General features: G+C 38.9%; 1 protein-coding gene across 1 annotated transcript in view; it reads left to right on the plus strand.

Moving 5' to 3' along the window:
• LRP5 (LDL receptor related protein 5) overlaps nt 1-26,918 on the plus strand; it is a 130,619-nt gene that overhangs the window by 14,154 nt on the left and 89,547 nt on the right. The window contains exon 2 of the mRNA XM_062494691.1: nt 16,333-16,729. Within this exon, the coding sequence (XP_062350675.1) occupies nt 16,333-16,729 (397 nt within the window). The remainder of the gene's footprint in view (nt 1-16,332; nt 16,730-26,918) is intronic.

Raw genomic sequence — 26,918 nt, forward strand, 5'->3', positions numbered from 1 at the left:
GCTTCAGTTCCGTGCTCCTTCTAGTGACAGCACAAAAATGTGTGGCCATGTAGTAAACTAGGCCTGAAAGTAACCTGCTTAGTTATATTTTTGTTTTATGGGATGTCTTATCCTTACTCATTGTTTTAACTGTTCTTTTATTGTTTTAACTTCCTTCTGTTCTTCCGTCACCACGCTCCCTCCTCTGTCAAAATATTATTAATAAATATGTGCATCAGAGAGGAGAAAGAGGGAGAGTGACATAGCCTAAAATGTGACTTAAATAAAATTTTCTCTAACTAATAAAACTGTGATACTGAAAGATCAAGGAATTGATGGGTCTAACATATTCAGCTTTGAAGGAAGGACGATGCCACATGTTTCTGTGCAATTCACATGTTGCACAGCCTGTGACGTGATGGTTCTCTGTGTTGGGGGTTCTTTTTTAAATAAAAAATCCAAGCTCTGTGTGTTATTTTTGCAAGTCTTTAATTGTTTGTGCTGCACCTCATTAGTGACAAGAATAGCATCTTGGAGAATCTTCTGAGCAATGCAGAAGTGGAGCATGTGTTCGCATTTATAGTGTGATGTGATGTGAAGGAGGGTTAATTGTATGGATTAACTGTTCTCTGGAGTAGATAGATGTTTTCTCCTTTGATGTTGCGGTGTCGTTGGACAATTAATGCATGAGCTGAAGTTTTTGGTTTGAAAATTTTGGCTTAAGTAGGTTTAGAAATGTTTGGTGTCATTTGATGTCAAGTCTCATGAAGCATATATATATGTGTGTGTGTGTGTGTGTATCTATATAAAAATATATTCTGCATTAGGAGGTTTTATAAAGGAAACAGCTTAATGCTCCAATCAGTGGAACATATTCTTGAGAGGTTTTAGATGCTCTAACTTCCTCTAAGTAAAACTTAAGAAAGCTGATGTTTGTCATTTGTTGATAATAACACTGGGGAAAGAAAGCATCTCGTTTCACAGCTTCTTGTTGCACAACAGTGAATGGGTGGTAATAACTTGTAGTTACTAGCCCCTGGGTGGCTTTTCTGAAGTAATTTGATGATTTTTGAATCGCCTTGCTGCAGAGGTATTTAGGTCCCCTCTTTAAAGCAGAAAAAGTTTTAATTTTCATTTGCATCTTTATTTATTTCTTTACGAGATGATAAAGGACTTTTGATAAAGGACTTTCCTGTTTCCACTTGGCACTACTGTTGTTGTAATATTACATTATTTTCTCTAAGGACAAGGTGACAGTTGCCTTAACTGGAAGCAATTATTTAGTTACAGGAGCAACCTAAGTTTAGTATAAAAGTGGAAGGCTTTTGTCAATTATGCTTCGAGTTAGTGCTTGTTTGGTGTGGCTTGGGGTGTTTTTGTTGTTGGTTTTGTTGGCAGGTGCTTTTTTTGGTGTTTTTGAGGAGAAAGCAATTTTTCATCAAAAGTGAATGGTTTTGTGGTCTAGTTTACATCTTGTTTTTAGAGAAGGTAGGTTTTTCCTTCTAGTTTAACAACATTCTGGCAGTTGAGCCTTCTCTTTCAGACAGTGCATCAAAGGTTAGATGAATGCAGACGGCATGTTCAATTTTCTTGCATTTCACAAATAAATTTAAGTTGTCTTCTGTTTGCTTTTGAAACTATTCGCATAAGCCTTACATTTGGGGCATAATATATTTTTAAGCAAATCTTCCATCTTCAGTATGTAGGAAGAAAAACCCTTCCCTTTGCATGTTAATCTGTGGCTTAAATCTGGTTTATAAGACCCTATTGTATTATAAGAGGGCAGATGTTTGTTTTGTATTTAGTCATTGTCATTCATACCTGGAGGGAGTTACTTAAATGCAAATGCTAATTTCTTGAATGCATTTGATGTTTATTAACAGTCTTGGTTATAAAATTTAAAATGCAGTTAGTACTTGACAGTGTGCTAGTGTCTGACATTTCTGGATTGGAAACATTATTTTAGGCTGTTGGTCATACATTGGTTTTGGTATTAGCAGCTCTATTTTGTGGTGTTTTTAATAAGTAAAAGGATATGCACATGTTTAATTGGGAGGGTGGGATCCAGGACATTCTAACTCTGAAACAGTCTGCAACAGCTGGAAATAGAAGAGGTGTAAAACTGGTTGTAATAAACTTACTGTGCTAAAAGGCTTTCACCAAATAGAGGACAAATGGCACTGATCCTCAGTCCAGCTGTGAGTGTGTTCAGTGCTAGGCAGAGCATGCAGTGGTGAGTGTTATGTGTCTGGTGTCTGAAGGACTGCAGTATTTGTTAATTTTTCTCCACTGTTGTGTGTGGTTGAAGTAGTTGTTTGGAATGCCATTAATCTGAAATGCCCTGGATGTTTTCCAGACACTAAGAAGTGTTCCTGCTGTGAAAGTCCTGGGTGATGTCTTCACTGCTGAAACAGGTGTAATTACTACACTGATACTGCAGTCTTGATGTAAAATTCCCGACAGTCAGTGCAATTCTGTGCAGCTTATGAAGTCTTGGGTGAGGAGTGAAATAATGCCACTGACTTTTTACTAGATGCAAAATTTCCAGTTCTCCGTGGGCACCTTTACATTCGAATAGCTGTCTCAATGGAAAAATTACATCTTTCTCTTTAGCAATGAAGGCACAGCCATGTAGTATAAATGAAGGGTGGAGAAAGGAAATATGGTGCATAAAACAGGATGATCAGATCACTCATGGCCACACATTGCTTGAGTTAGTTTTGTTAGAGTATAAACAAATGCATTTTGTTCTGCCCTCCATGATACTGCTTCCTTGTGTAATGTTAACAGGCTTGTGCCCTTCCTTCTGCAGAAATCCTGTTGTTGTTTATCAGAAATCCTGTTTCTTACTTGCAGTACGCCTTGTCTAAGCTGCCAAAGGAATGGGAGATTTGGGGTGGCTGAGACAATTTCTAAACTATTCATTATAGTAAAATCTATGCCTTTTTAAAAAAATAATTGCAAGGTAGGTTGAGGTATGAAAAGTTGTAAGTTACTCTGTCTGGAAAGAAACACTGGCTATGGTTCTACTGTGGTCCTGGTTAGCACGTTGGGCTCTTGCCTTGGTTGTGCCGTGGACTGCATGACCCTTAATCCTGGTCCTCTGTGGGTTTCCTTTCATTCTTTGCTTTCTGTGTTTCTAGACAGTAAGTTTGTCAGCTGTGACAGTCCTTCACAATGTGTCCACACTGAGTCTTTCTGGGTGCAAATCACAATTCTGGCTTGTAGGTGTCTCCATAGTAGGAATGACCGCAGTTCTTGTTGTGTAAAGTTTGTTGTTTCCTTTTGTTCCCCCCACCTTGTTTCTCTGCAGGGACAAAACTGACTTTCTTCCGATCCCCCTCTTCCCTTCCCCCCCCCCCCCCCCCAATAATGAATTTCAGGTTTTTTAGACATTCATTTCCTTTCTTGTTTGGGAAAGGCAGATATGTGTTGGGTTAAAACAATAATTAGGCTTGGCTGTTTATACAGGTGGGGAAATCATGTGTAAAAGGAAAAGGAAGAATTAAGTCTCAAAATGACCTGGGAAAAAAAGAAATTTTTTTTCTTTTTATTTCTTAGCTCTTTCTGGAGTAAGCCTGCTGTTGAAGTTGAGTTGCACCATGCTTTTCTAGTACCTCTCCTACTTTATATTTCTGTAATAGGAGAGTACTTGGCAACATTGTGGCAGCTTCTCTTGCCTATGCAGTGCAGACAGTTAATTTCTTATGCCACTAAGATGTTATTGAGACTCACATGAAAATTCAAGAGGCAAATAAGACTAGAAAAATAGCTAGTAATCTGTCGTAGCTCTACATGGAAATATTTAAAAATCTTTAGTTTGGGAATTTTTGCTTGCTGAGTTTATGCCTAAGGCATAAGAGTACAGCAGACCAATGCATTATACCAAAAAAGATACCAATGTATTATTTTTTGTAAGCACAAAGCCTCTTCTGAAGTTCCTTCCCCTGAGCACCATGTGGACAAGACACAGCAGCACAAGAGAAGGTGCTCTGCGGGCCTGTCTGCAATATTCTGTCTGCAGCTGAACTGGGCAATGAAGTTGCCTTATTGCTTTTTATAAGACCTACATGCCTTTTAAAACCAAGACTCTTTTGACAGGATCAGTTCAAGGAAAGGAACTGTGTGCAGTCAAATGGGCAGATTTCAGGACACCAAAACTTCTGTGGTGTAGTGGGAGACTGGGAGAGAGGCAGTAATGTGGGGAGGGGCAGGAATGGGTGGCCAATTCGATCAGACGGCAGAACAAAACCCATCTGACCCAGCCCAATGCAAAGGGCATATTTAAATCAAGATCCCTCCTTACACAGTGTAGCTGCAGTTTGGTTTGCACAGTTTCTGGTTCTCTTGCAGTTTTACAGCCTTCTCTTGGTGCACCATGCCAGCACTTCTTTAATATTGTTTAGAGCCTCCTTTTTGGGTTCTTCATCCTTGATTATATACCCCACTATCGATAGATGCATGTCGCACAATTCCACAAACACCAGAATTCAACAGACACCAAGAGGAGTGACCAGATAATAATCTTGAGATGATACAGAGCAGTAATCAACTGTAAAAACAACAAAGCAAAAATACTAAACAGCTTCTATGTAACTAACCTTTTAAAGCCCCTAATTTCCATTGCCTCTGAGATTTTCTTAATTTTAAAATAATTATCTATACTCAAAACCTTTTCCAAAAACCAGATTAGGCATTCTGGGGTTGAATTCTAAAACATGTTTCCCTTCTTGCACACACAAACTACCTATTGTCTATAAATTTAGGTACAGAACTAAGGCAATCTGCTTTCTTTTGGACATTATCAACACTTCTCCAAATGTGGAGACTCTTCCATTCTGGAGGATTTGAGCTGACAACTGTGTTTTCTGGAAATGTCCTTAAATTCTATGTTGTGGAGAGACAAATAACGCGGGCGATTATTTTACGTTTCTTCAGCAAAGCTAGCAGAAGATCTTCTTTTTTGTAGTTCCATTGGTACAAACACTCCAGATAACTTGCATGACAAATACTGACCTTAAAAAGATAAAAGGAGCCATAAGGAATTGATTTGGTTGCATCAATGTTTTTGGCTAAAGCAGAGTCATCTTCTGCAAGGAGCAATTTGCAAAGCTTGGAACAGGTTGTTCTGTTTATTTGCTGCCTTTGAGGTGGTAAATTAAGTATTACCAGTGATATAAGTACAAGCACAAGTTTACAGATTTCATTATCTGAAATAACCTTTTTCACTTCATCCTCTTTTTTTTCCTCCTTCCTAACAAGCTCTCACAAAAACTAAATCTTGAGTATTTGACTGGAACATAGTCAAAACATAAAACATAAGTCTTGTCTACAACTTGGCACTAAAAACTTCTCTTAACTTTACACCCTCTAAAGCTCAGTATCATGTAGCAGGTTCCATTTAACAAGGTGGTTTTATTTGGGAATATTCTTAACTGTTAGAAGAAAACCATGACGAATTGTGGAACCTACATTTGAGACTTGACTGCATTTTTGTTCCAATGAGTAACATTTGTCAGCAGCTGAATCCAGCACATGCTATTTCTGAGTTTCTTTTTCTGCAATTTGTAAATACAGTACATATTGTACCTTTGGTGGAAATAGAATTAAAGTATCTTTTTTCAACTTTCTAAAGATTTGTGTTTTTTGGAGTTAATGTAACATCTGGAATTGGAACTAAAAATTGGAAACAATTCAGATCAGAAACAAGCACACCTTTGTCAAGCCTGTATTTGTTCGAGTCCTGCATAAAATTTGCAAGCCAAATTTTCCAAGTTATATAGAACCACTATTTTATCCATTAAAAGTTTGGAACCCTCATCACTGTGTAATCTACTATTATTGGCCAGACAGCTGTCTGCCAAACCAAGGAGGAATACTGAAAAAGAAAGAACAACAGAAAAGAGCCTTGCTCCCATTGACATCCAGAGTCTAAAAAGGGGACACTGCAGGATTTTTTTTCCATTCATGGATTGACCTGAAATGTTATTCCCAGAAAAAGTAATGTTTAGACGTTCAAGGAAGTCATCCTTTTGTCTGTGTTCTTCTAAACCAGTTTATGCAGAAGTAGGGCAAATCTTCAGTTTCCTCTGCAGTTTTAAAATTGTTGAGCATGTCATGGGGGTGGGGGGAAATCCACACTTATTGCATTTAGAATAACAACAGGAAAATTGTTGCCATGTACTCTGCATCACAGAATGTGAAACATCCAAGTGTATTTTTTTCCTGTCACATCCCCCAACCCTATTTTTAAGCACTGCCTTCTGCACTTACCCGTTTTGGCAAAGCCCAACAGCAGTATCGTGTAAGAGACTACTTCAGTGCCACTTCTGCTTATTCTAAAATCAGAAAATGCCAGGAATCTCAATGGACAAGCTGTTTCCAACTTTTGTGGGTACAAGCAGAGTGCCACATTAATTCTCACGAAGAAAACTTTTATGAGTCCTGTGTGGAATGTAGTGAAGACTTGTTATGGAATTGGTTGTTGTTGAAGCTAATGGTATTAGGCAAAATGCAGGTTTGTACTTTAAAGAATCCTTAATCAAAATGTGAAATCTCACTGACAAAGCAATAAACCTGCTGTTGAAGTGAATGTGCCTGTGATAAGAATCTCTATTTCTATGATGGTATCTTCTCAGTGACTTGCTGAGTGATTTGCCTCAGAGCATGGTTGTCAGAGACTTGTGAACTGAGCTTCTGGCAGAGGTAGGGGCACTATGGGCTTTTGCATGAGAAACACTATAAATCAATACTCCTCTTCCTTCAGTGGAAGTAATTTGTCATTAAAGGTTACCCATATCATTAGCTGTCTTGGCCCAGGGTTATAAACCGTAAATGCTTACAGCATCTTCCACTCTTAGGGGCAGCACAGACCATAGCTTTGTACACCTGGAGGAGGTGAGCATCCAGTGTGGTAGTCTGTGATGGGTCTGCTTGGTACATCTTGCAACAACAGGTGCTGTGTGGGAGTTGTGATGCCTTCCTTGTGCCACACTGTTCTTAATTTAACCCAGAGGAGGACTGGAGGCTGGCTGTGGTACCAGTGGATCACCCGTGTGTGTGATGGGTCTCTGCTTTCCAATTCCTCCGTTTTGACACCGTCAAACCTCCCAAGGTAGACCTGTCAAATACTGCTGCCTACTTGTTCTTGGAGAAGGGCGATTTTCACCTTTTTTAGTGGGGTTTACTGTCTTCATTTAGAGTGGGATTTTCAGTGTACCTTGGGAACTTTGACCATCATCACTGAAGTTTGATGCAAGTTGTCAGTTTAAGCTCCGTTGGAGTTCAGTGCAGATTCTAATCTCCAAGCAGCACCAAACTCAAAAGCTGACTTATAAGACTGGAGAATGCTCAGTTTAGCAGCCATTTTCAAAGTACTAGTTCCCAGAGCTCATTGGTGGTGTCTATCTGAAGCCAATTCCCTAATCCCCAATAGATGGTATATTTGTATTTAAGCTGTCATGTGCATTGTGGTTCTTGAATAGCAAATTGCAGCAGAAGCCTCAAAAGAACAAACAAGCGGTTAAGAACAGTATACTGCTTTTGGGAAAATCACATGTATATTTTAACCTCTGTAAAAAGCTCGGGTGACAACTTTCCTGAGGTCGGGAAGATGTGGGGGCTCAGACTGCAGAGATTTTATCGGGTTGACGTTAGCTAGTCAGGATTGCATGAGGCTGCAAAACTGTTTGGCTGAATGCCAGTTGTGCATTGCACAGAGAGATTGCCAAGAACCAGTTTTGCAATAATGTTTAGAAATTTCCTCTAACAGTACAGACCAAATAAAAATTGTTTTATGCTCTAGTGAATAATGTTCTGTAAATGTTTGAAGTGCTTGCAAGTCTTATCTGGCGAGTATCTCATTGTAAGTTGATGTGTCCCCAAATCACAGCTGATATTTTGGGTTTTGTTTAGTTTTTCAGTGGCTCTTCAAATATGTTCTGTATGCTGCTTGGTGGTCCTTGTAGTGTTGTCAGCTCACATGGGCTTGGCTGTTGTCCTTTCCAGCTGCTAAAGCTGTGTTGGAAGATGAAATATGTTGTCCTTCGTAACCAATTTCAGTATTTGCTACAGCAGTACTAAGGGCAGTCTGAGAGAGCCACTGCCCTGGTGCGCCAGGACAGGCATTTGTGTGGTGTGCTTAATGGGTGGTCTGGGGAAAAGACAGAAGGTTTGAGAAACCCTCCTTTAAAATAATGTGTCCACATAAAAATGGTCTTGAACAGATGTAGCTTGCTTCCAGGATCTGCAGAGATGCAAGCGCGCTGAAGTATGCACACAGAATCTGGTAACTTGGCTTTTTTGACATGTGAATTTTTTTTTACTTGAAGTAGGTAATATAACTAGAAACAGGGCAGAAGAATAATGAGTAAGTTCAGAGAGTGTTGTTGGCGATTTTAAAAATACTGAATTGCCATCCAGCTAAATAGAACAAATCCTAAAATTCATAATTTGCCTAAAGCACCTTTGTTGGACTTCTTCAGAGCATGCTCTTCAGAGAAACACTTTGGCATCTCTTGAACAAGGGAAATGAACTAATTTTGACCAGTGGAAATGAAATGGTATATAATCAGTGCTATATTTTGTTGTTACTGCTAACGTTATTATTTAAAAACTAGGCTGCCAAAGAAAACCAGTGGTCTGAAGTAACTCTCATCCTCCTAAAACCCTGTCATTATTGTATGTGTGGGAACCCTATGCCATGTGAAAAATATAACAAGGTCTTCAAAAGACTTGCTGTTTGTTTATTTAAAAATGATAACAGAAGTAGCTTGAAATTTATTTAACAATATTTTAACATTGCTATTTGATAAAGCTACTAAATTAATCTTTTTCAGGAGGGCAACAGAAACAGTGATGTGAGTTACTGGGAAGTTCAAAACTGTTCTGTGTAAAACCTGGCATAAACACAACCAATCCCAGACCCCCTTAATCAAGATTTTCAATGAAGTACTATGGGGAGTTCAGTCCACTGAGATTTTTTTTTTTACATTAGTTTTTGATTTCAAGACACATAAAAGAAACTCCTTTCTTGAGGCAGGAATTAACTGTACAAAAACCATACCTGGGAAATGGCTATCCAACTGTTATTAAAGCAGTTTTTGAACCTTTTGCAGGCAGATTCGTAGCTTCTCTAGTGTGCTCCAGTATCTTCAGAGCATGTTCCTCTCTGCATTGTGTCTGCATTCTCTTCCCCATCAATGAAAACCACAAAGTCTAACTTGATCTAGTTTCTTCAGTGTGTCCTTTCTCCACTGGCTAAGAAATACTGAACTTCAGCCTCTTATAAAAGTGTTTGCTCACTGGTCTGTTGTTTTACTATATTTTTATCTCACAGTCTACCCAGCTCCTCTTCTTGATGAGAGGAACATGCTTCATATGTTTTCTAAACCCACTTTAACCTTATTTATATATTTTCTGTGGACCCTTTCCAGCTTGTCGCTGCTAAACCAGATGTTCTTTAAACTTGCATCATTTATTTACATAACCCACTTCCAAATATATTTGTGGCTAAAGCCATGTCACTTCTTGTAGGGACATTAGTAGGTGAACAGCCTTGCTTCTGCTGTAGCCTGATAGCAAATAGACCTGAGCACTGAGATCCTGTCTGTCTTCTGGTGTTCTGTGGTGATACTCAAGATAATACTTAGCATATATAAACAAAAGTTTTGCCAAATATGTTTTATAATATGGGATACTAGTGTGGACTGGATTACTGCACACTGGTGGGTGCCTGGTGTGACCATGTGAATAATTTAAAATATAGGCCGGTAAAGAGGAAAGTTTATAAAAATTGCCTGCTGTACATAATGTGTATAAACTTATGATATTCTTAGTGGTTTCATTCTGAATTTCAGACCTTGATCTGAAGCAAAATCAGATAAAATTGAAATGAGTCCTCCTTATTTGATAACCAAGACCTCATGGTTTGGAAAGCAAAATTCCTGTCAAGTGGGTTGAACAGGAGGGTTAGAGGAATGGGATGTGATTTGGAGAAGGAATGTATTTTCCTCTTTAAGTAGTGCTATAAACCAGCCATCACTGAGAGGATCAGCTCACAGAGAGAAAAGTCTTAGCCATTCAGGAATTAAAAGCTGAGTGCATCACTGAGCCTTTTGTTGGAATATCTTCAAGTGCCTTACTTCAGCATGAGTGGCTTTACTGCAGCCCGTTGAAATAATTAATAGCAGGAAGAAGGGTATGTTTGTAGCAGGAGGAATGATTTTTGTGAATTGTTGGGCTGAGGTTCCTGCTCAAGTTCTTTACTAAGGGAGAAGAAATGTGTGGGAGTGAAACCAAGGAGTCCTGTTTTTTATTATTTTTTTAGTCTTGTGCCCTAAAACTGCTACCACCTACCTCTGTGTTGGAGCAGAATATTCTGTAATTCAGTCATTTTACTGGGACTTCACTTTATTTTCAATAATGTGTTTTGAGGATGACAGCCATAGCCCTCTGTTCTTCAGAGGATTCTACCTGGCAAGCTGAAACTTGGCTTGAGTACAGTTAGTACAGGAAGATCAACATTCAATCTTACTTTTTGACATTGATGGTTTCCCAGCACAGGAATGACATTGACCTGCTGGAGAATCCAGAGGAGGGCACCAAGATGGTTACAGGGATGGAGGACCCCTCCTACAAGGAAAGGCAGTTGGAATTGGGGTTGTTCAACATGGGGAAAGGAAGGCTTTGAGTTGACCTAGTTGTACCTGAAGGGGCCTACAAGCAAGATGGAGAGATACTTTTTTTGAGAACATATGTTGACAGGACAAAGAGGAATGGCTTCAAACTGAAAGAGAGTGGGTTTAGATTGGTTATTAAGCAGAAAATTGTTTACTGTGTGAGTGGTGAGACCTGCAACAGGTTGCCCAGAGAAGCTGCGGATATCCCATCCCTGTCAGTGTTCAAGGCCAGGCTGGATAGGGCTCTGAGTGACCTATTCAAAGGTCTCCCTGCCCATGGCAGGGGAATTGAAAATAGGTGGTCTTTAAGGTCTCTTCCAAACCAAACCAGTCTGTGATTCTATGACATCCAAGGTCTAAGCCTCCATATGCTCCAGAGAGTTAGAGCTGGACAAGAGGGAGCACTGTGTTGTAGAAGTGGTTTCTCCAATTAATTTATGGCTGTTAGGATCCTACTTACAAAGTCTCGTTTCTGCCTAGCAGCTATTTTTAAGTGTAGAGAGCTGATGCATGCTAATTCCATATCCTGCCTAAGAGTTTCCATAACATGGTGCAGCCTTGGGTGCAAAAGTTTTGACATGTTTGTTTTTTACCATCTTGCATGCCTGTGGTAGGGGTGTGGGGTTTTTTTTTTTTTGCTCTTTGGTAATAAATGTTTTTGTGGTTTGAGACATTGACTGCTGCAAGAATTATGCTATTCTCTCTGTCCAGCCGTACAGATGGTTTAACCACAGAGGTCTCCATTGCAATTGTCCTGTTAAGGATTGAAATAATATTTAAAATATAAGTTGGTGCACATGCTGTAATTTTAGATGGCTATTTTCACTTGTATGCTTATTAAAATGAGACCCTCATTTTATGTTGTGTGCCAGGTTCCCAAGATCCTCAGTTGCTTTTCTTAAAATCACAGTTAAACCCTTCCATGAACTTCAGCCTAGTTAACTGGTTTAAGAACTGGTAAGTTAGGCTTTTCTCCTGTGCTATACATAGGATTTGTGTTTGTTCTGTGCTTCTGATGCTTTCAAGGGTAGAAATCATGCATGTGCCTCAGTATTGTCATATCTATTTTGGCTTTAAGGGGAAGGAGGCAAAATGTAGGCATGTCAACAAGTATGAAGCAGTAATATAAATATAAATTTATATAAAACTAAGAGTTTCTAAAACTCTTCTCAGCTTGTCTTAGAACTGTTGCAGCTTTGCAAAACACCAACAATCGATGACAAATGCACTGTTGATTATCATTCATAATCATCTTAGTCTTAATATGTATGTTGGGCCTTGTCAAACTGTTTTTTAGAAAGTTATTACTGAAACTAATAGTAAAGATGATATAGTGCATTTTTTAGTTTTGTTCTATGTCAATTTAGTGGGGCTAGCGAGGACCCCTGAAGCACTTAATAAAATTTAAGTGCTCTAAGTGGACGCCATTTAAGCAGTGGAAGTTAATGGCTGAATTCAGAAACTGGTACTGCTTATGGTGGTCAACCAGATAAATTATACAGAAGCATACAAATCCCCTAGTCTTAAGTTATGTCTGAACAAAACAACTTTTTTGGTGCAGGTGAAATAATTAAATTTTGATAATTGGCCACAGACAAGGAATCAGCATTTAAAGGATCAAAGGCAAAGCTGGAAATTGAACCTTTGCTTGATTCCTACCCTGCCTAATCAGGAGTGTTTCCTTTTCTGCAGTTAATAGACTGATGAGCAGCTCTGTTTCCACAGGGTTGTACAATAGGCTTCTGTGTAGATAGCTCACTACATTGTCAAGTCAAGGGTGTGTTTTCCAGTTAGCAGAAAACCACAGGAAAATTGGTGGGTTTTTGCACAGAAATAATATGTCTTTCTAGAATGAAGTGGTTTTGATCAAGTACTGCACGATCCAAGTATGTGGAATTGCTGCAGGAAGAAATACTGTAACTTTGTATAGTTCAGGCTGTTATCTGTTTAGAGTTTATTTAAAAATTTGTGGGATTTCAGGTTCTTTTTTTGTTTTGTCCAAAGACTGTGAGCTGCAGCCATGTACAGATGTTTTAAATATTGCCTATTAAGGAAAAAATATGGACTGTTCTAATTTTCCTGAGAAAGAATACTCTTTTTTTGTGACTACATTAAAATGTCATTTCAGTTGGGTGGTAATAGACTGGATATAAACAGTTTATCCTCCACATTCAGCATTCATCCTTTCACTGTTTATTCTTCTATTTTTTTTTTCAGAATAGAAACTGGTGTTTCCCTTTTCAAGCAATTTGCAGTTGTCATGAGTATTGCTGATCAAAATAGAGCGTAACACTCAGTGTTCCTTTGAGTCCCTTAACCTTCTAATCATGGAATAACTTCTCAAGGAAGGGACATTTTCTCCTATGGAAAAAATAAGCTTATGTGAAGATTAATGGTAGTCAGTTATTGCTGCTTTTTTGAGGTCTCCCCATCCCTCCCCTCAGAAACTCCTGTTAACTTGCCTTCCAATTTCCCTTGTCAAGAGTTGGGCAGTAAAGAATTAAATGCATCAAGGATAAAAGCATTTTGTGGGCCATCAAGTCCAGTTCAGGACTGGGAAGGCAGCATGATTTGGAAGGAGATTGGTCTTCATATTACTGGAAATGAAGTTGTAATCCTACTTTCATGTGGGATTCAAAATAAACTTGTACCATGTTTGGGTGGGATGACCTTGAATCTCTAGCAGCATGGTTTATTGATGGCACAGCAAATCAAGTGTTTTGTCAATGCCATTTGTTTTGATGCTTTTTGAGCTTTGTTTCTCATTCTCATGCCTTGAAAACCATATTGGTTGTCATTTTGTAGAGAATGAATGTAATTTTTTAGAGTATTGAATTGCTAAACTGTTGAGTTTAGTAATTTTATTAAACTAAATGCTATGCATCTATCTTTCTAGAAACACATTTATTGTCTTGGTTGCATCTTTCAGATTTACTGCTTATTAACTGGTAAAGTTGAAAAATTGAAAAGTTCCATGAACTTTTCTTGGGACATCTTAGAAATTGTATTTAGTGGAAGATGCAGAGTTACCAGAACTAACTTTGTCTGCTCATGAACCATCACATTCTGACCTGAAGTGATAAATACAAGACAGTGAAAGCAGAGCATTTAAGTACTTTTCTGACTTTTGCTTTATTTATTTTATTTATATGAGAGACATGGGGTTTCTTCAGCAGCATTTCAGGCAAGAATTACTATAGAGGAGGAGATCACTGTTTTTTGTTAGAGTTCTTGTATTTTTCTTGTTTATTTCCCTAACCAGTATTGCTCTAAAAGGGCTCTCTAGCCATTTTAAAAATAAAATTTGGAATCAAAAAATAGGCTGGTGGGGAGGAGCACAGAAGTGAATATAATTTTCAGAATCAGACTTCTGCCTTCTGTTTTTGCCTTTTCCCAAAGAAGTGGAATACTTACTTGTTCTTAAAGGGGATAAAGCCTGGCCATTTTCAGTAATCAATCAGTTTACATGCGTGTGTAGTGCAGTGAAGTTCTAACACAGCTGCAAGCAGGGCAATGTGATTTCCCTGCTGGGTGCTCATGGCCAGCACAATGCAGTTGCACTTCAATCAGGACATCTCTGAAGAGCAGAAGTGACAGAGAACACGGTGGTTAATGCGTTATCTGCCTGCTGCTGCCCTACTGCGTACATCAGCAGGGAAGAAATCCATTGAAAGGGATGGGGAGCTGGGATAATGTTGATACTGATTGGATTAGACACTTTTCCTGTCTGATCTTTAGTTAAGAAGCTGTTGAGTTCCTCTGCTGTTGATTGGACTTGATATTTCAGGTTTGTTTTTCCTTTGTAGTAGCATTAATAATGCCTTCAGCATGGAAATGTCTAGATGAAAACCCATCTATTCAGATTCCTTTAAACATGTTTTTGGAACAATATTTTTTTAAAAAAAATTTACATAGGCTTTTTTTGCAGCTTTGATCTTCGACTGGGTGTGGGGCTGGTTTTGTGAGGCAGTGTGCATAACTTGAGAAGGTCTCTGCCCCAAAGGTTTTGTGACTTAGAGCCTTCCAACATGAAACTTCTCAAGTGTTCAAATGGTTTGATACAGTGCCACTTAAAACAGATGTTTCTGTGGGGAACCAATGAGATGCAGAGAAGAAAACAAGCACTTGGTGTTTTAGACTTTTTTTGGTCTGTTTGCAATAACTAACCTGTCAGACTTTCCTGATACAGTTCCTAGTGTTTTTAAAGATGACTGAGAGGAGGACTTGGCAAGCCAGGAAAATCAAATAGGGGGGACATTGAGACTTCATTTCTTAACAAGTAACTCTCCTCAAGCTGTATAAACTTTCTTGAGTTAAAATATTGTAGAGAAAAAAGATATTACATCTTCAGTGAAACATTAATTATAACAATTGGTTCTCTCTGCTGTTCAAGACCCTCATTAAAACCACCAGGTGATGTAAATTACATCAGCATACTGTTCCTTCAAAAAGCAAAATAAAACAACCTCTTTCCTGACTTAGGGGAAAAAAAAAAGACCATGGAGAATAATAATAAAAACTCTAAATTTTTATGCATGTTTTTGAGTTCATCTGAAGTTAAGATGCATATTCTGACTGAAGTCCTTGGCCTGCACATAAACACATTAGCTGTTGTCAAGGATGTGCAGAGGCACACGCTCTCCAGTGAGTATGTAACCAGAGCCAGAATTCATGAGAGAGGCAATAGCATCTGAAAGGGATGCCAGCATTGCAGACCTGCAATTCAGACACTGTATAAACTGTCTTCTTTTTTAAAAAGTGCAGGAGGAACTGAATCTGAAAGACAATATCAAGAAGTAACTCCTATCTATTACATAGAATAACATGAATTTAAAACTAAAGGTAGGTTTGAACCATAGAAGATGTAGTATTTGCTGCTCTATTCTATGTGTTGTTCCTTGAGTAGCAAGTGACTGGACCTGTGCTGACTGTGCATTGAAGGAAGCACGTTGAATGAAATGGTTGCACATGAAGCTGGGAGTCAGCAGGTGACTGCCATGGAACTCCAGCAGCTACTGGGAGTTAGAAAAATTGGGCCAGATTGGGGAGGCTGGGAAGCCTTTGTCCTTTTGCTCTCTCTGCCTCTTTCAGCTAACAGCATTTTTCACAAACACCCACAACCCATGTCATTGCCTGCCTTTCAAACTCTGTCTTGAGTTCATCTTGCTGTGGTGCAGGAGAGGAGACAGGAGTTCTGACACTCACAGCTTTTGCCTTTTGGGAGGGTGCTTGGTAGGAGCATTACAGGGTGTTGTGTCTAGTGCTGTTAGCTTTCAGCCTGCTACTAAAAGGCATCAGTGTTTGCTTTCTGCGTGTTGTTACTAATTCAACTGGTTAAATTTTAAACCATGAAGGCTTAATTTGTTCTAATCTGTCTCTTGTTAGATCAACAGAAAGAAGGTGTTGTTGAATGGTGTTGATTTGAGCTCCTAACTATGTGGAAGATGCTATTCACGTCCCATAGATAAAAAATTGGGCCTACTCTTCCATCTCTCTTTACACCTCTGTCTGACATAGGGAAGGAAGAGGTTTTTCAGATACTGTGATGCTTCTTCTGTACTCCCTGCCCTGCTGGTCTGGGAGAAGAAATCCTTCTCTGCCACACACATAGTCAGCTCTTGAACATCTGTAGATGCCTGTAGTGCTAATATGTTTTCATTTTTTCCTTCTGTAGCATCTCCCTTCCTGCTCTTTGCCAACCGGCGGGATGTTCGGCTCGTGGATGCCGGAGGCACAAAGCTGGAGTCCACTGTGGTGGTCAGTGGTTTAGAGGACGCTGCTGCGGTCGACTTCCAATATTCACAAGGCATCGTTTTCTGGACAGATGTGAGTGAAGAAGCCATCAAGCAAACTTACATTAACCAAACTGGGAATGTGGTGCAGAATGTCATCATTTCTGGTCTGGTTTCCCCGGATGGCCTGGCGTGTGATTGGATTGGGAAAAAACTTTATTGGACGGATTCAGAAACCAATAGGATAGAAGTAGCTAATCTCAATGGAACATCTAGAAAAGTCCTCTTCTGGCAAGACCTTGATCAGCCCAGGGCAATAGCTTTGGATCCGGCTCATGGGTAAATATTAATTTAGCTTAAATGCTTAAATAGATACGGTGGTGATTTATGTTGAGTTTTTAGTTCTGAAAAGAAAATGAACACAGTCTTTTGTTTCACTTTTGTTTCATTTTCCTGAGGTATTTTTCTCAAGATCTGTAACTGAACATATGTTTGAGCTTAAATATTTTGTGGCAAGAAATGGCAGCCCAGACCTTGAGCCAAAAAGAAAGTACAGCTGGTTCTTAGGTGCCAAGCCAGATATTCCACCAGTATAATTACCTGGCTTATCCTGTTGCTCTTTGGAAAAGTTATTAATTTTCCAAGCATTTTATTATTATTATTATTATTCTGATGATTTTCTCAGCCATTTTGTCTGGTAAGTTAACTTTGATTTTATATGTGATGTCTATTTAATGCAGACAGCAACATGTGCAAGTCTGCATGCGTTGAAACAGGAGTTCTCACTTGCTGTGCTCTGGTAAACAAAATCAGGATATTTTTAAGTGATGGTGTTGAATAATAATGCTTGTGCCAGCAAGGAAGGAATCCAGGTGAAACTGGATTCTCAGTCCTGTGAAGTGACCATATTAAGAAGCAGTAAGAGTGCAGGCTGCATGTGTCACTTCCAGTGCACTTAAAACACTTGTGTATGTGTGTGGTTCCTCTCTGCCTCTTCAGCCAGGGCATCACATGTGCTGTTTGCTCTCCCTGTGCACAAGCAGTGCTGGTGTTGTGTCCTTTGGGCCTGGCATTTATTGCAGTGATGACTGAAGATGTGCTGTGCTAGATGGATCCTTGTGAAAACAAGGAAAGAGAAGTGCATTTCTCTTGTGTGCACGGATCCACACAAGTAAGCTGTTTGCCACTGATCTGCTGCTGTTTTCACAATACTTTCTCAGAGATCACTTCATCTTCCTCTAAGGGATACATAGGTAGCTTTCTTATCTGTAGGAAAATTTGGCATTAACTGGTATTTTCACTGAGTCTGGCCTCTGCAAAATGATGCTGAGTTAATGCAAGGGCTTAGTATAAACTATAAAAATAAAGTATTTGGTGGTTATCCTGCTCTGTGAGATGGAATGTTTCTTGAGAAACTACCTGCTTCAAGTGTGTGAGGAGTGAAAATGGAAGCTAGGCAACAGAGGGCAACTTAAGATCACCATGTCAGCACCTTCCATGCCAGACTGGAACTTTGGTTGTTTTTGCAGTGTTTCCTGTGTAAGATTTTCCAGATGAATGTGAGGATTTACAGGTACATTTATGATTAATACATAAAGGGCATACAAAGGCTAAATAAAGCCGTGTGTTCCCAAAGTAAAAAAATCCTTGGTTTTGTTGATATGTCAAATGCTGGAGCTGCCTGTATCCTTTAGATAATGGCTGGGAAGGTACAGCCATTACCAGTAAAAGGGGAAGCAGAGTGACTTTGTTGGACTTTTCCGAAGAGGTCCATATCCTCTTAATCATGCCTTACTTACAGATGCCTTTAGGTGAAAGGAATTCTCCCCACAGCAAAATGTTGTATAGAGGTGTTTTAAATAAAGTATCAGGAATCCTGTTGTATCCTGACAGCAAGTAATCTACGCAGAGTTAATTAATATTGATTAATTAGATGTAGAGTTCAGTAGCATATTTCAAGGAAGAATATGATGTTAAATTGAGTATTTTGTGCTGAGGTAGATTGCAGAGAATGATATAGCACTTTGAATAAAATGCCAGGGCCAGGTTTGCTTCTCATAAGTGGATGCAGTTCCTTGCCTTTTGACTGATTCTTCAAATGTTCAATCAAAGACTGGTTTGCCTGAAAAACTAAGATATTAAACTTAAAAGAAAAAAAAAATAAAAAATCAGATGTCACATGTATTTGTGGAATAAAACATTCAGATTTGCTTTTACAACCACTTCTTTTCACCTGGTAGTTCTGAAATATTTCCTAGGTGCATCTGTGAAATAGTAATCATGACATTTGATTTTGGCACAGCAGACCCTGGGGTTGAGCTCCCATAGAACAGTATGTTCCTTGTTCCGTGTGTTCTCAAGGGAAGAAAAGAGGGCGAAAGTAGGAGAAAAGAGCCATTTAATACCTTTGTACTTGTCTTTCTCCTAAAAAGTTTCTGGAATCAGGTGGCTAATAGTGTTCTACAACTGTAGGAACAGTATTAGATCAGAGCACCTGAGTAAGTTTGTGGGGTTTTTTCCTGGATCATGAAATCTGATGAAGTTCAGACTAGGATTCTCAAAACTGGCTGAGGCAATCTGTCAGTGGCTAGTCCTTTGCTTTCAGTTTGGAAGATTTTCCATTCCACAGATGTGATTTTGTCCTTTTTAGCAGCTTCTACTAGAGAAGTGTGGGTGGGAAGCTTAGAAAATGGGGAAGAAAACTTGATTAGTCAACCTCAGTTTCCAGAAGCAACATAGGACAAATAAGCAGTTTGCAAATACTTAGCTGATACTCTCAGTGACCAAACACGGGTTTGTCTAGAATGCTTCAAGTAAAACAAATCCATTTCTCTCTCTTAAGAAAATAACGTGTTGTTGTGCAGAATGGTGACACCTTCTCTTGTCTTTTAGCTTTAGTAAGACTGTTCTTTAGCTTTGTGGTGTTTGCAGTAGAATGCTATGCCCAGAGTGGTGTTTGCTTAATAAGTAGGTTTTATTCCATTTTGAGTGCAATTCTTCACGACATAGGCTAGTTTGAGAGATTAGAGAACATACTGAATGTAGAGTCATCATCTCTCAGGGACATCAGAAGTGCAATGACCATGCCTTAGGACGCGGAAGAGGGGCTAAGTTCACTGCTGGAGTTTCCTTCTGAAGCCTGTTCTTCTGTGATTTCCAATTGACATTCAGGAGTATGATTTTTCAGATGCTCTGATGGGCTTCCTAAGTAGTAAGTTGGATGATTGTGGTGTAGTGACATTTTTAAAGAGACCTGCATCTTTTGTACACTCAACCTATCTTCGTTCTTTAAAGGCAGTGATTATCTCAAGGTTATGATGGAGAAAGAGATTCCTCTCCCCTAATGATCATTCAGTGCATGCCTAAAATTGCTTTTTTTAAAAAGCAAACTGAGAGACACTCAAAGATTATATAGGGGTCTCTCTTCTTCTTAGAGCTTATGAAAATCATTAATTGTACAGGGTCTTCTGACACTCCAAAAGGATATCATAAGTAACAGGAGCCGGCTTAATATGTAACATCATTCTTTCCAATGCACATTAAAACTTTTTTGCTGGACCCACTGTATATTCTAGGAATTAAAGGAAGCAGAATACGTGATAATCCAGTTATTCTTCCCTGAAATGAAGGACAAACTAAGAGTACAAAACATTTTTCTGCAAATTTGCTGCTGCTTTGTTTTGAACATTTAGATCCCAATCCTGCTCTAGGTAATGTTAAGCTGACTTTATGTAATGTTATATAATATAAGTTTATATAACGTTATATAATCTTAAGATGACTTTATATATAATATAATTAGGCTAAAATTCTTGGTATTTTTTTGTAGAACATTAGCATTTATATACATTCTTGATAGGTAGACTGTTGATGGGGGATTCAATAGCGTTGGTGTTATTAATGCTTAGTTTTAAGCCATTGCATATGTTTTTACATGTTTTCAGGATAGCAACTTCTAACAAAGCTGAGTTTATTGTATGTACAGGTTTTACTCAAATCCAGCTAAAAGAGGTAGCTCAAATTCCCTGCAATGCAGGGCAAAGAGCTTAGGTGTCATGAACATTGTCTGAAGAAGGAGGAATGTATTTGAAAAGCAGATTTTTATCATGTGTCATGGCAAGCAAACTTCATTTTCCTGAAAAGAAATCTTCAAAAGAATGCATGAATAAGCAGCCAAAGCAAATTATTTAATTCTCAGTCCTGTAGCGAAGGTCCTAGATCTGAACACCCTAGAATGTGTGTTGACAAGGGTCATTAAATCCATGACATAAAAGTCTCGAGGCTTGCTACCTTCTCCATGTAACACAGGGCTCTGATTCTGAGGATCTGTAGCATATCCATAATCCTCATATCTGATTTTCACTAAGTGCTTAATGAAGTAGTTAGTTCACATTATTGAAGTCTTCAATGTATTAGAGATACTTACTTTGGTTAATATAAATCTTGAATTTGTTCCTACTTGTGTGATAGCTGCTATTTTGCCTGCTGGAGTGAGTTTCCTGTCCAAGTTCAGGCTGTATTTTCTATAACTTGGCTTGCTCAGCAGACAGTAATGTCTGAGAAATTTCTGTCCCCTCTGTCTCCTGAAGCACAAAGAGCTAAATGAGACACCTGTGAAATGTCTGTGAAATGATTATTTTAAGGAAAGATAAAAATTGCTTGCCTCAAAGAAAGGGGTGGGTTTTTTGGTGGGTATAACCACAGTCATTGCTTGGTGTAGTCACTGGGGTTGTTGAATTTGCCATACCTGAGCCGGCTTGCTATCTCTGGTGGGATCTGTAGAAATGGTGCTTGTGAAAGAGGAGAATAAGGACCTTTGAACTGGTTTGACTGAGTGAACTGCAAACTGCTGTCTACATTTCCTTCCTCATTTTAATTCTTAAAAAGTCTTCCGTGGCATGGTGTGGGGCTGTTGGGCAGGGGCAGTGCTGGACCGCCACAGAAGCTGACTTCATTTATGGATCAATCTTCCCCTTTTGGAATAGCAAAGCTTCAGGGGAAGGAAGTAAGATACAAATTAGAATGCAGCAATAAGAAAAAAACTACTGAGTACTGAAAAGAAATCATCTGTTTTGGCATTCTGCAGAACGGCTATTAGTTTAAAAATTAGAACAAGTCTAATCATGTCTGAACAGCATTAAGGGAGTGTGTGCCTTAGCTTAGCTTAGCCATTGCCTCAGGTTGCTTATGGCATATTAGCCAGAATCTGCAAGCAGGGGCTGTCATTGGCCTAAAGTATATTTGGCACTGAAGAAAGGATTAGATGATGAATGTACCAAATGGGATATTAAGAAATGGATATAGAAGGGATAGCTATTACAATTAGAAAACTTTCAGTTCAGAGCTTAGAATTAAAAGCCTCAGACATGCCTAGTTGTTAATCCAGTGTTTCCTCAGTGTCACAGCAACACCGTGAACCAGACCTGGAGCTGTTCTAACTCACAACCGTGTTTATACCAGCACTTCAAACTGCAGTGGTGTTTACTGATGGTTCACCAGGACCTTGGTCCCACACAGCAGCGTGGCTTAACTAAAGGTTAAACATGTTGGCCTGCTGTGTTGAAATTATTTGGATCTGTAGGAGCTGCAGCAGACTGAGGCTTTTGATACAAATGAGTGTGAATGATGACATATTTTAAGCAGTGTATCTTCTGGTCTTAATCTCCTTTGCAATAGTTGAGAGGAGAGGGAATACTGAAGAAAAGCTTGTAACTGTTGCAAGTGGTGGAGAAGAAAAGCAAGAAACGTTCTCTGAGTAAAGACTGTACTTTTTAGAAAACCTAACTTGTGGCTGCTTGGTTAAACTGCAGAAGATGCCCGGGTTTTGAGTGAAACATGCTTATTGCTGCCTGAAAACTAGAGATTAGTTTATATCCTGTGTGCTTCTAGTTAGTAATTAATTGCAACTATAAAATTATTTTGAAGCTTTTGGTTAGTTATTTGAAACTCTGTAATATATGAGTAGTGCAATTATTATCTTAAAATGAAAGAAAAGTACTCAACTGTAAAATTGGTTCACAGTCATATCCAGTATCTTGGTATAGCTGTAATTTCTGGGACTTGGAAAGCTTTTGAGATGTGTCTCCAAATAGCTGCAAATAGTCTCATGCATAAGAAACTTGAGGTTTTTGTGGGAATTGTTATTTACTCTGATTTTCAGATGATTGTCCTTGTTGGTGACAGCCTTTCTTTAAATAGTTCATTAGTCCTCTGCTTATTTCTCCCTTTTCCTGATCATAGATGTGACTAAAGGGCATATATTCTTTAAAGACCTCTTGCTTCATTTGAGAGCATCTCTGTTCAGAGATTATGAAAAAAAAAGTGGTTTACTTTTCCCCTATCCCCCAAAACTGCATGGGAAAGAGGTGGAAACATGTAGACTTCCTGAAAAACCCCATTGAACTCCCTTCCCTGTTTGCACTTTTCTTTTTGCTACAGATTCTGTGATTTTTTCCTATCCTGAGTCCTGGAAACTGATACTTCTTTGCCCTGTCCACATTTAGTCTTATTAAGTTTGGGAATTGTATTCTTATCTTCTTAATTTCTGCACGATTTCTTGAGGGAACAGAAGCAAGAGGAGGATGGCTTTTAGTTGTCACAGTGCCAGTGTGTGTTGCAGTGGTTTCTGGGTGAAGTCAGGAATGCTCTGGGACCAAAGAGGTGATGGAAGCTCTTTGATAAGATAACTTAATTTGGTTCATTTTATAGCTGCACAATGTGGAGATCATGGCATATACATACAGCATGTTGGTCTGGCTGGACTGACACTGTTTCGTTTGTCATGAATGAGTTGCTTTGGTTTAACTCAAAGCATGTTTCTAATTTGTTCTTTTTCATGTAAAATTAAGCATTGGTATAAACTGAAGTAAGAATTTTTCCACGTAACCTGCTGAGGTTGTTCCAGGGTTTTGTTTGTTATTGTGTTTGAAATTACAAGGGTGCAAACGAACATGCTGAAGTTGCATGACTTGACAAATTCCTGTCTGTAGTTGGAGCGTGCCTTTCCCTAAACATTGAGTTAAAGCACATCAGCACAGTGAAACATAAAATGCATTGGTTTGAGCAAAATTTAAGAGCAGTTGTGAGATCTGTGGATAAGAGAGCCACGAGCAGCTGACTTACACAGTTGGATTGCCATAGTTCAATACATTTGCTGCACCCCATCTTCTACTAAGTCAGTACAATGTGTAGATACAATTTTTTGGATTGTCCCAGTATGTTTTAATTCAGTGTTTGATTATGGAGAGAGGAAGAAATCTAGGTTTAACTTCAGGCAGATGTAGTTAAATCGTGTCTGAGTCTAGTTCAGAAGCTGATGGAGAGCTCAGCAGTTCATTCTGCACTTTTTATATGAGGATAGCCTGAATTTTGAGTGTCTGCAGTGTGTCTTAAAATGGGCTGAATGTAGTGAGATTTGGACTATTTTTTTCCTGAAATAAATCACACTTTGTGAAAGAAGAAGGGGACCTGGAGTCAATGGACTGAACATGAGACAGCATTATGCCCTTGCTGTCAAGAAAGCCAGCAGCACTCCTGGGCTTCATTAGAAGGAGTGCTGTCATCAGATCAAGAACCTCCCTCTCTACTCAGTGCTGGTAAAATGCCTCTTGAAATGCTGTGCCCAGTTCTGGGCTCCTCAGCAGGAGAGAGGTATGGATGTGCTGGTGTGAACCCATCAAAGGGCCACAGAGGTCATTAAGGGCATCTCTGTGTGTTTTAAAAGAATAAATCGGAATAAAAGACACTGTAGGAAAACTGTAGTGGGGAAGGTTTGTTCTCAAGGGCTTTGTTTGCTTCATACACATTTTTTAATACAATGTGATTAATTGCAATGATTACCTGCTGTGGCATTTTTTGGGGGGGTTTGATGTAATGATTTTGTCAAGAACATCCAGGCCTCAAACTTCAGTGCTTGAAAAAAAAGAATAATAAAAGGTAATTTGAGTAAGTAATTTGCAGCTTAATGCTATGTGAGATAGACATTCTTTTCTTCTGTAAACAGTTGGGATATTGAGTTTCACAGTGGAGTTTTTGTAGCTTTAGAGGTGGGATGAGGGAAGTAAGTTTTAAATGTGCAGGAATCTCAACTTCATGGCAATTTCCTGTAAACTCCTGTTTTGTGCCGTGGGCTTGTATAAGTTCGAGAGCATTGTTGAAATTGGAGAAGTTTGTACTGATTTATATCATCTGTACTGCTGGCCCCTTTTGTGTAAGCAGGTTATGTAAGGTTTGGCAACTGTACTGCATTTTGGGGGATGGAAAAAGTGTTTGGGCGATGTTGGCTGCTTTTTATTATGTCTGTGATACCTTCCAGCTCAGATGGCTGATCAGCTGCTCTTGGAGGGCACAGCCCTGATTTCTAATCTTTGTGAAAATTATGACAGGAGACACAAAGCACCAGGGAATAAGAAATGACCTGCAAGTTTAAAACTGAGGGAAAATATGGTCTTACTCCTGCACCGGGAATTTTAAAATGAATTTAACAACCAAACAACCAAAAAGACCCACCCGAAAACAAAGCCAACAAAAAACCCCACTGGGGTGCACTTTGCCAAATTCAAAACCTGTTTGTTTTTGCAAGGTGGTTTTCAGTCCCATTCTTCTGATAGGAGAGAAGCACCATTTAAGCCCTGATTCAATGTGGTAATTTATAAACCAAAACCCATGACTTGTTGACTGCAGTAGAATTGCATTTAATTAAGTTCTGACTAGAAAGCTTGGTTGTGAAGCTTGCAACTACTGTGCTTACATACAGAGCAGTGACTAAATTTTATGTACTCTCTTGGGTCTGGTGCTTCTGGCTACTGGACTGGATGGATTTGTTGGTGGCTTTGTGTTCAGGAGGAAATATGCATTTACATCATAGCTTTGATGGAGCTTTGGGTTTTGCTCTGCTTTGTTCCAGCTTGTTTCTTTGGTGTAGCAAAGTGCAGTTCCGTTTAGGGACAGAATTGGTGCAAGTGCTGTGAAATTTGATGTTAGTCTCTTTTTTGCCCTGCCCCTCCTTCCTTTCTGCCTGGAAAGTCTGGAGTTCAGGTTTAATACCAGTGAGAGGGGAAAGACGCTTAATCATCTCTGAAGAACTAGATAAAGTAACCCACAAGTTTGTCCAAGGTCTGCTTTTTGTTTAGAGCTTCTGTAGTGCTGCTTGGTTACTTTTTTTTTTTTAAAGAATATTGATTTGTGATAGCTGCTTAGCAGTGAATTTTGCTCACAAGGGCTTTTTTCCCCTCTCATTAGCTCTTTAGGAATTCATGTTTTCGTTTTCTTTTGCAGCCTCAGTGCTGTTAGACTTTTATGGACCTGTTGCAATGCAAGCAGGATATAAAACTCCTCAAATGCCAGATCTCAGTCCTAAAATGTGATGGATCTAATGCGTACAGAGATACTGCTTTTGATATTTTTAGTTTCTTAGAATTGTTATGGTGTGCCCTGGCCCTGGGGTGTTTAAAACTCAGTAATTTACATTTAAAAACACCACCACCACCAAGAAAATCAGCCAAACAAAAAACTACCCAAATGCTTGCCTTAGGCTCTTCATTGTTATTCAGTGTGCATCTTTTCAGCTGGCTTCAAAAACTGGGAGGCATAATAGCACAGGTAGTACCAGACTGAGTCTTTGCTTAGTCTACTTATTTTTCTGAAATGTTATCTGGCCTAAATACTGGGGGTTTTTTTCAGTGGTGAAGTGAAAACGATAGGGATTGTTAATATACTGGACATGTGAAAAATAGGTTTTATTTGGAAAAAAAAAAAAAAAGATGAGTCCTGAAACATCATTTATCCCAGAAACATTGATGATGTCTTGGCTGTTTGAAAGTGCTTGGTGGTTTCTTTTTTTTTTTTTTTTTTTTTTTCCCCTACAGAAATAATATGTCAGTTATCACTCCAGGCTCCTGAATTAAGGTTATTTTAAATCAGGATGATTGAAATCAGTTCCTACATATAAACTGTTAAAGCATGCAGACTGATTTTTTTTTTCTCTGAGAAGCCACTTGGAGCTTTTTGTCATGTTCTCCCCCTGTCCATAAAGCTCCAGTCAAAAGTGTCTGCTATTTGTGTAAGAATTGATCCTGTAAACTGGAGGCATTTGGAAGAGGAAAGATGTAAGGCTTAATGATTACTTTGGGACATTACTAAAATCTTTAATTTCTCCACTGGTTTTCCTGTATTGGTCTTTCTCTTATGAACCAGCTAATGCAAGCAGATTTCCTTACTTTTGACAGGAGACTAATATTTTTAATCAGATCCATGGGTTATTTCAAGGAGAGTTAACCTTTGTCTTTCTCTTCATCACAAATCATACCAAGGAAGCTTTCCTGCTGCCTCAAAATTTTCTCATATTACTGTTCCAATTAAGTTTTCAGTGCTGGTTTAGCTGAGCTTCTGTCATTCTTTCCATAATAACCATGGATGTTTCTTCTCTCTAGGATTTATAACTGTTACAAAAGAATTTCTGTCTTCAGGTGGCTCTGTGTTCCAGCCAGGACACTGTATTTTTAACTTGGTTTGAACTAGCTTTGTCACT

This window comes from Cinclus cinclus, chromosome 6 (genome assembly GCF_963662255.1).
Source record: "Cinclus cinclus chromosome 6, bCinCin1.1, whole genome shotgun sequence".
NCBI lineage: Eukaryota > Metazoa > Chordata > Aves > Passeriformes > Cinclidae > Cinclus > Cinclus cinclus.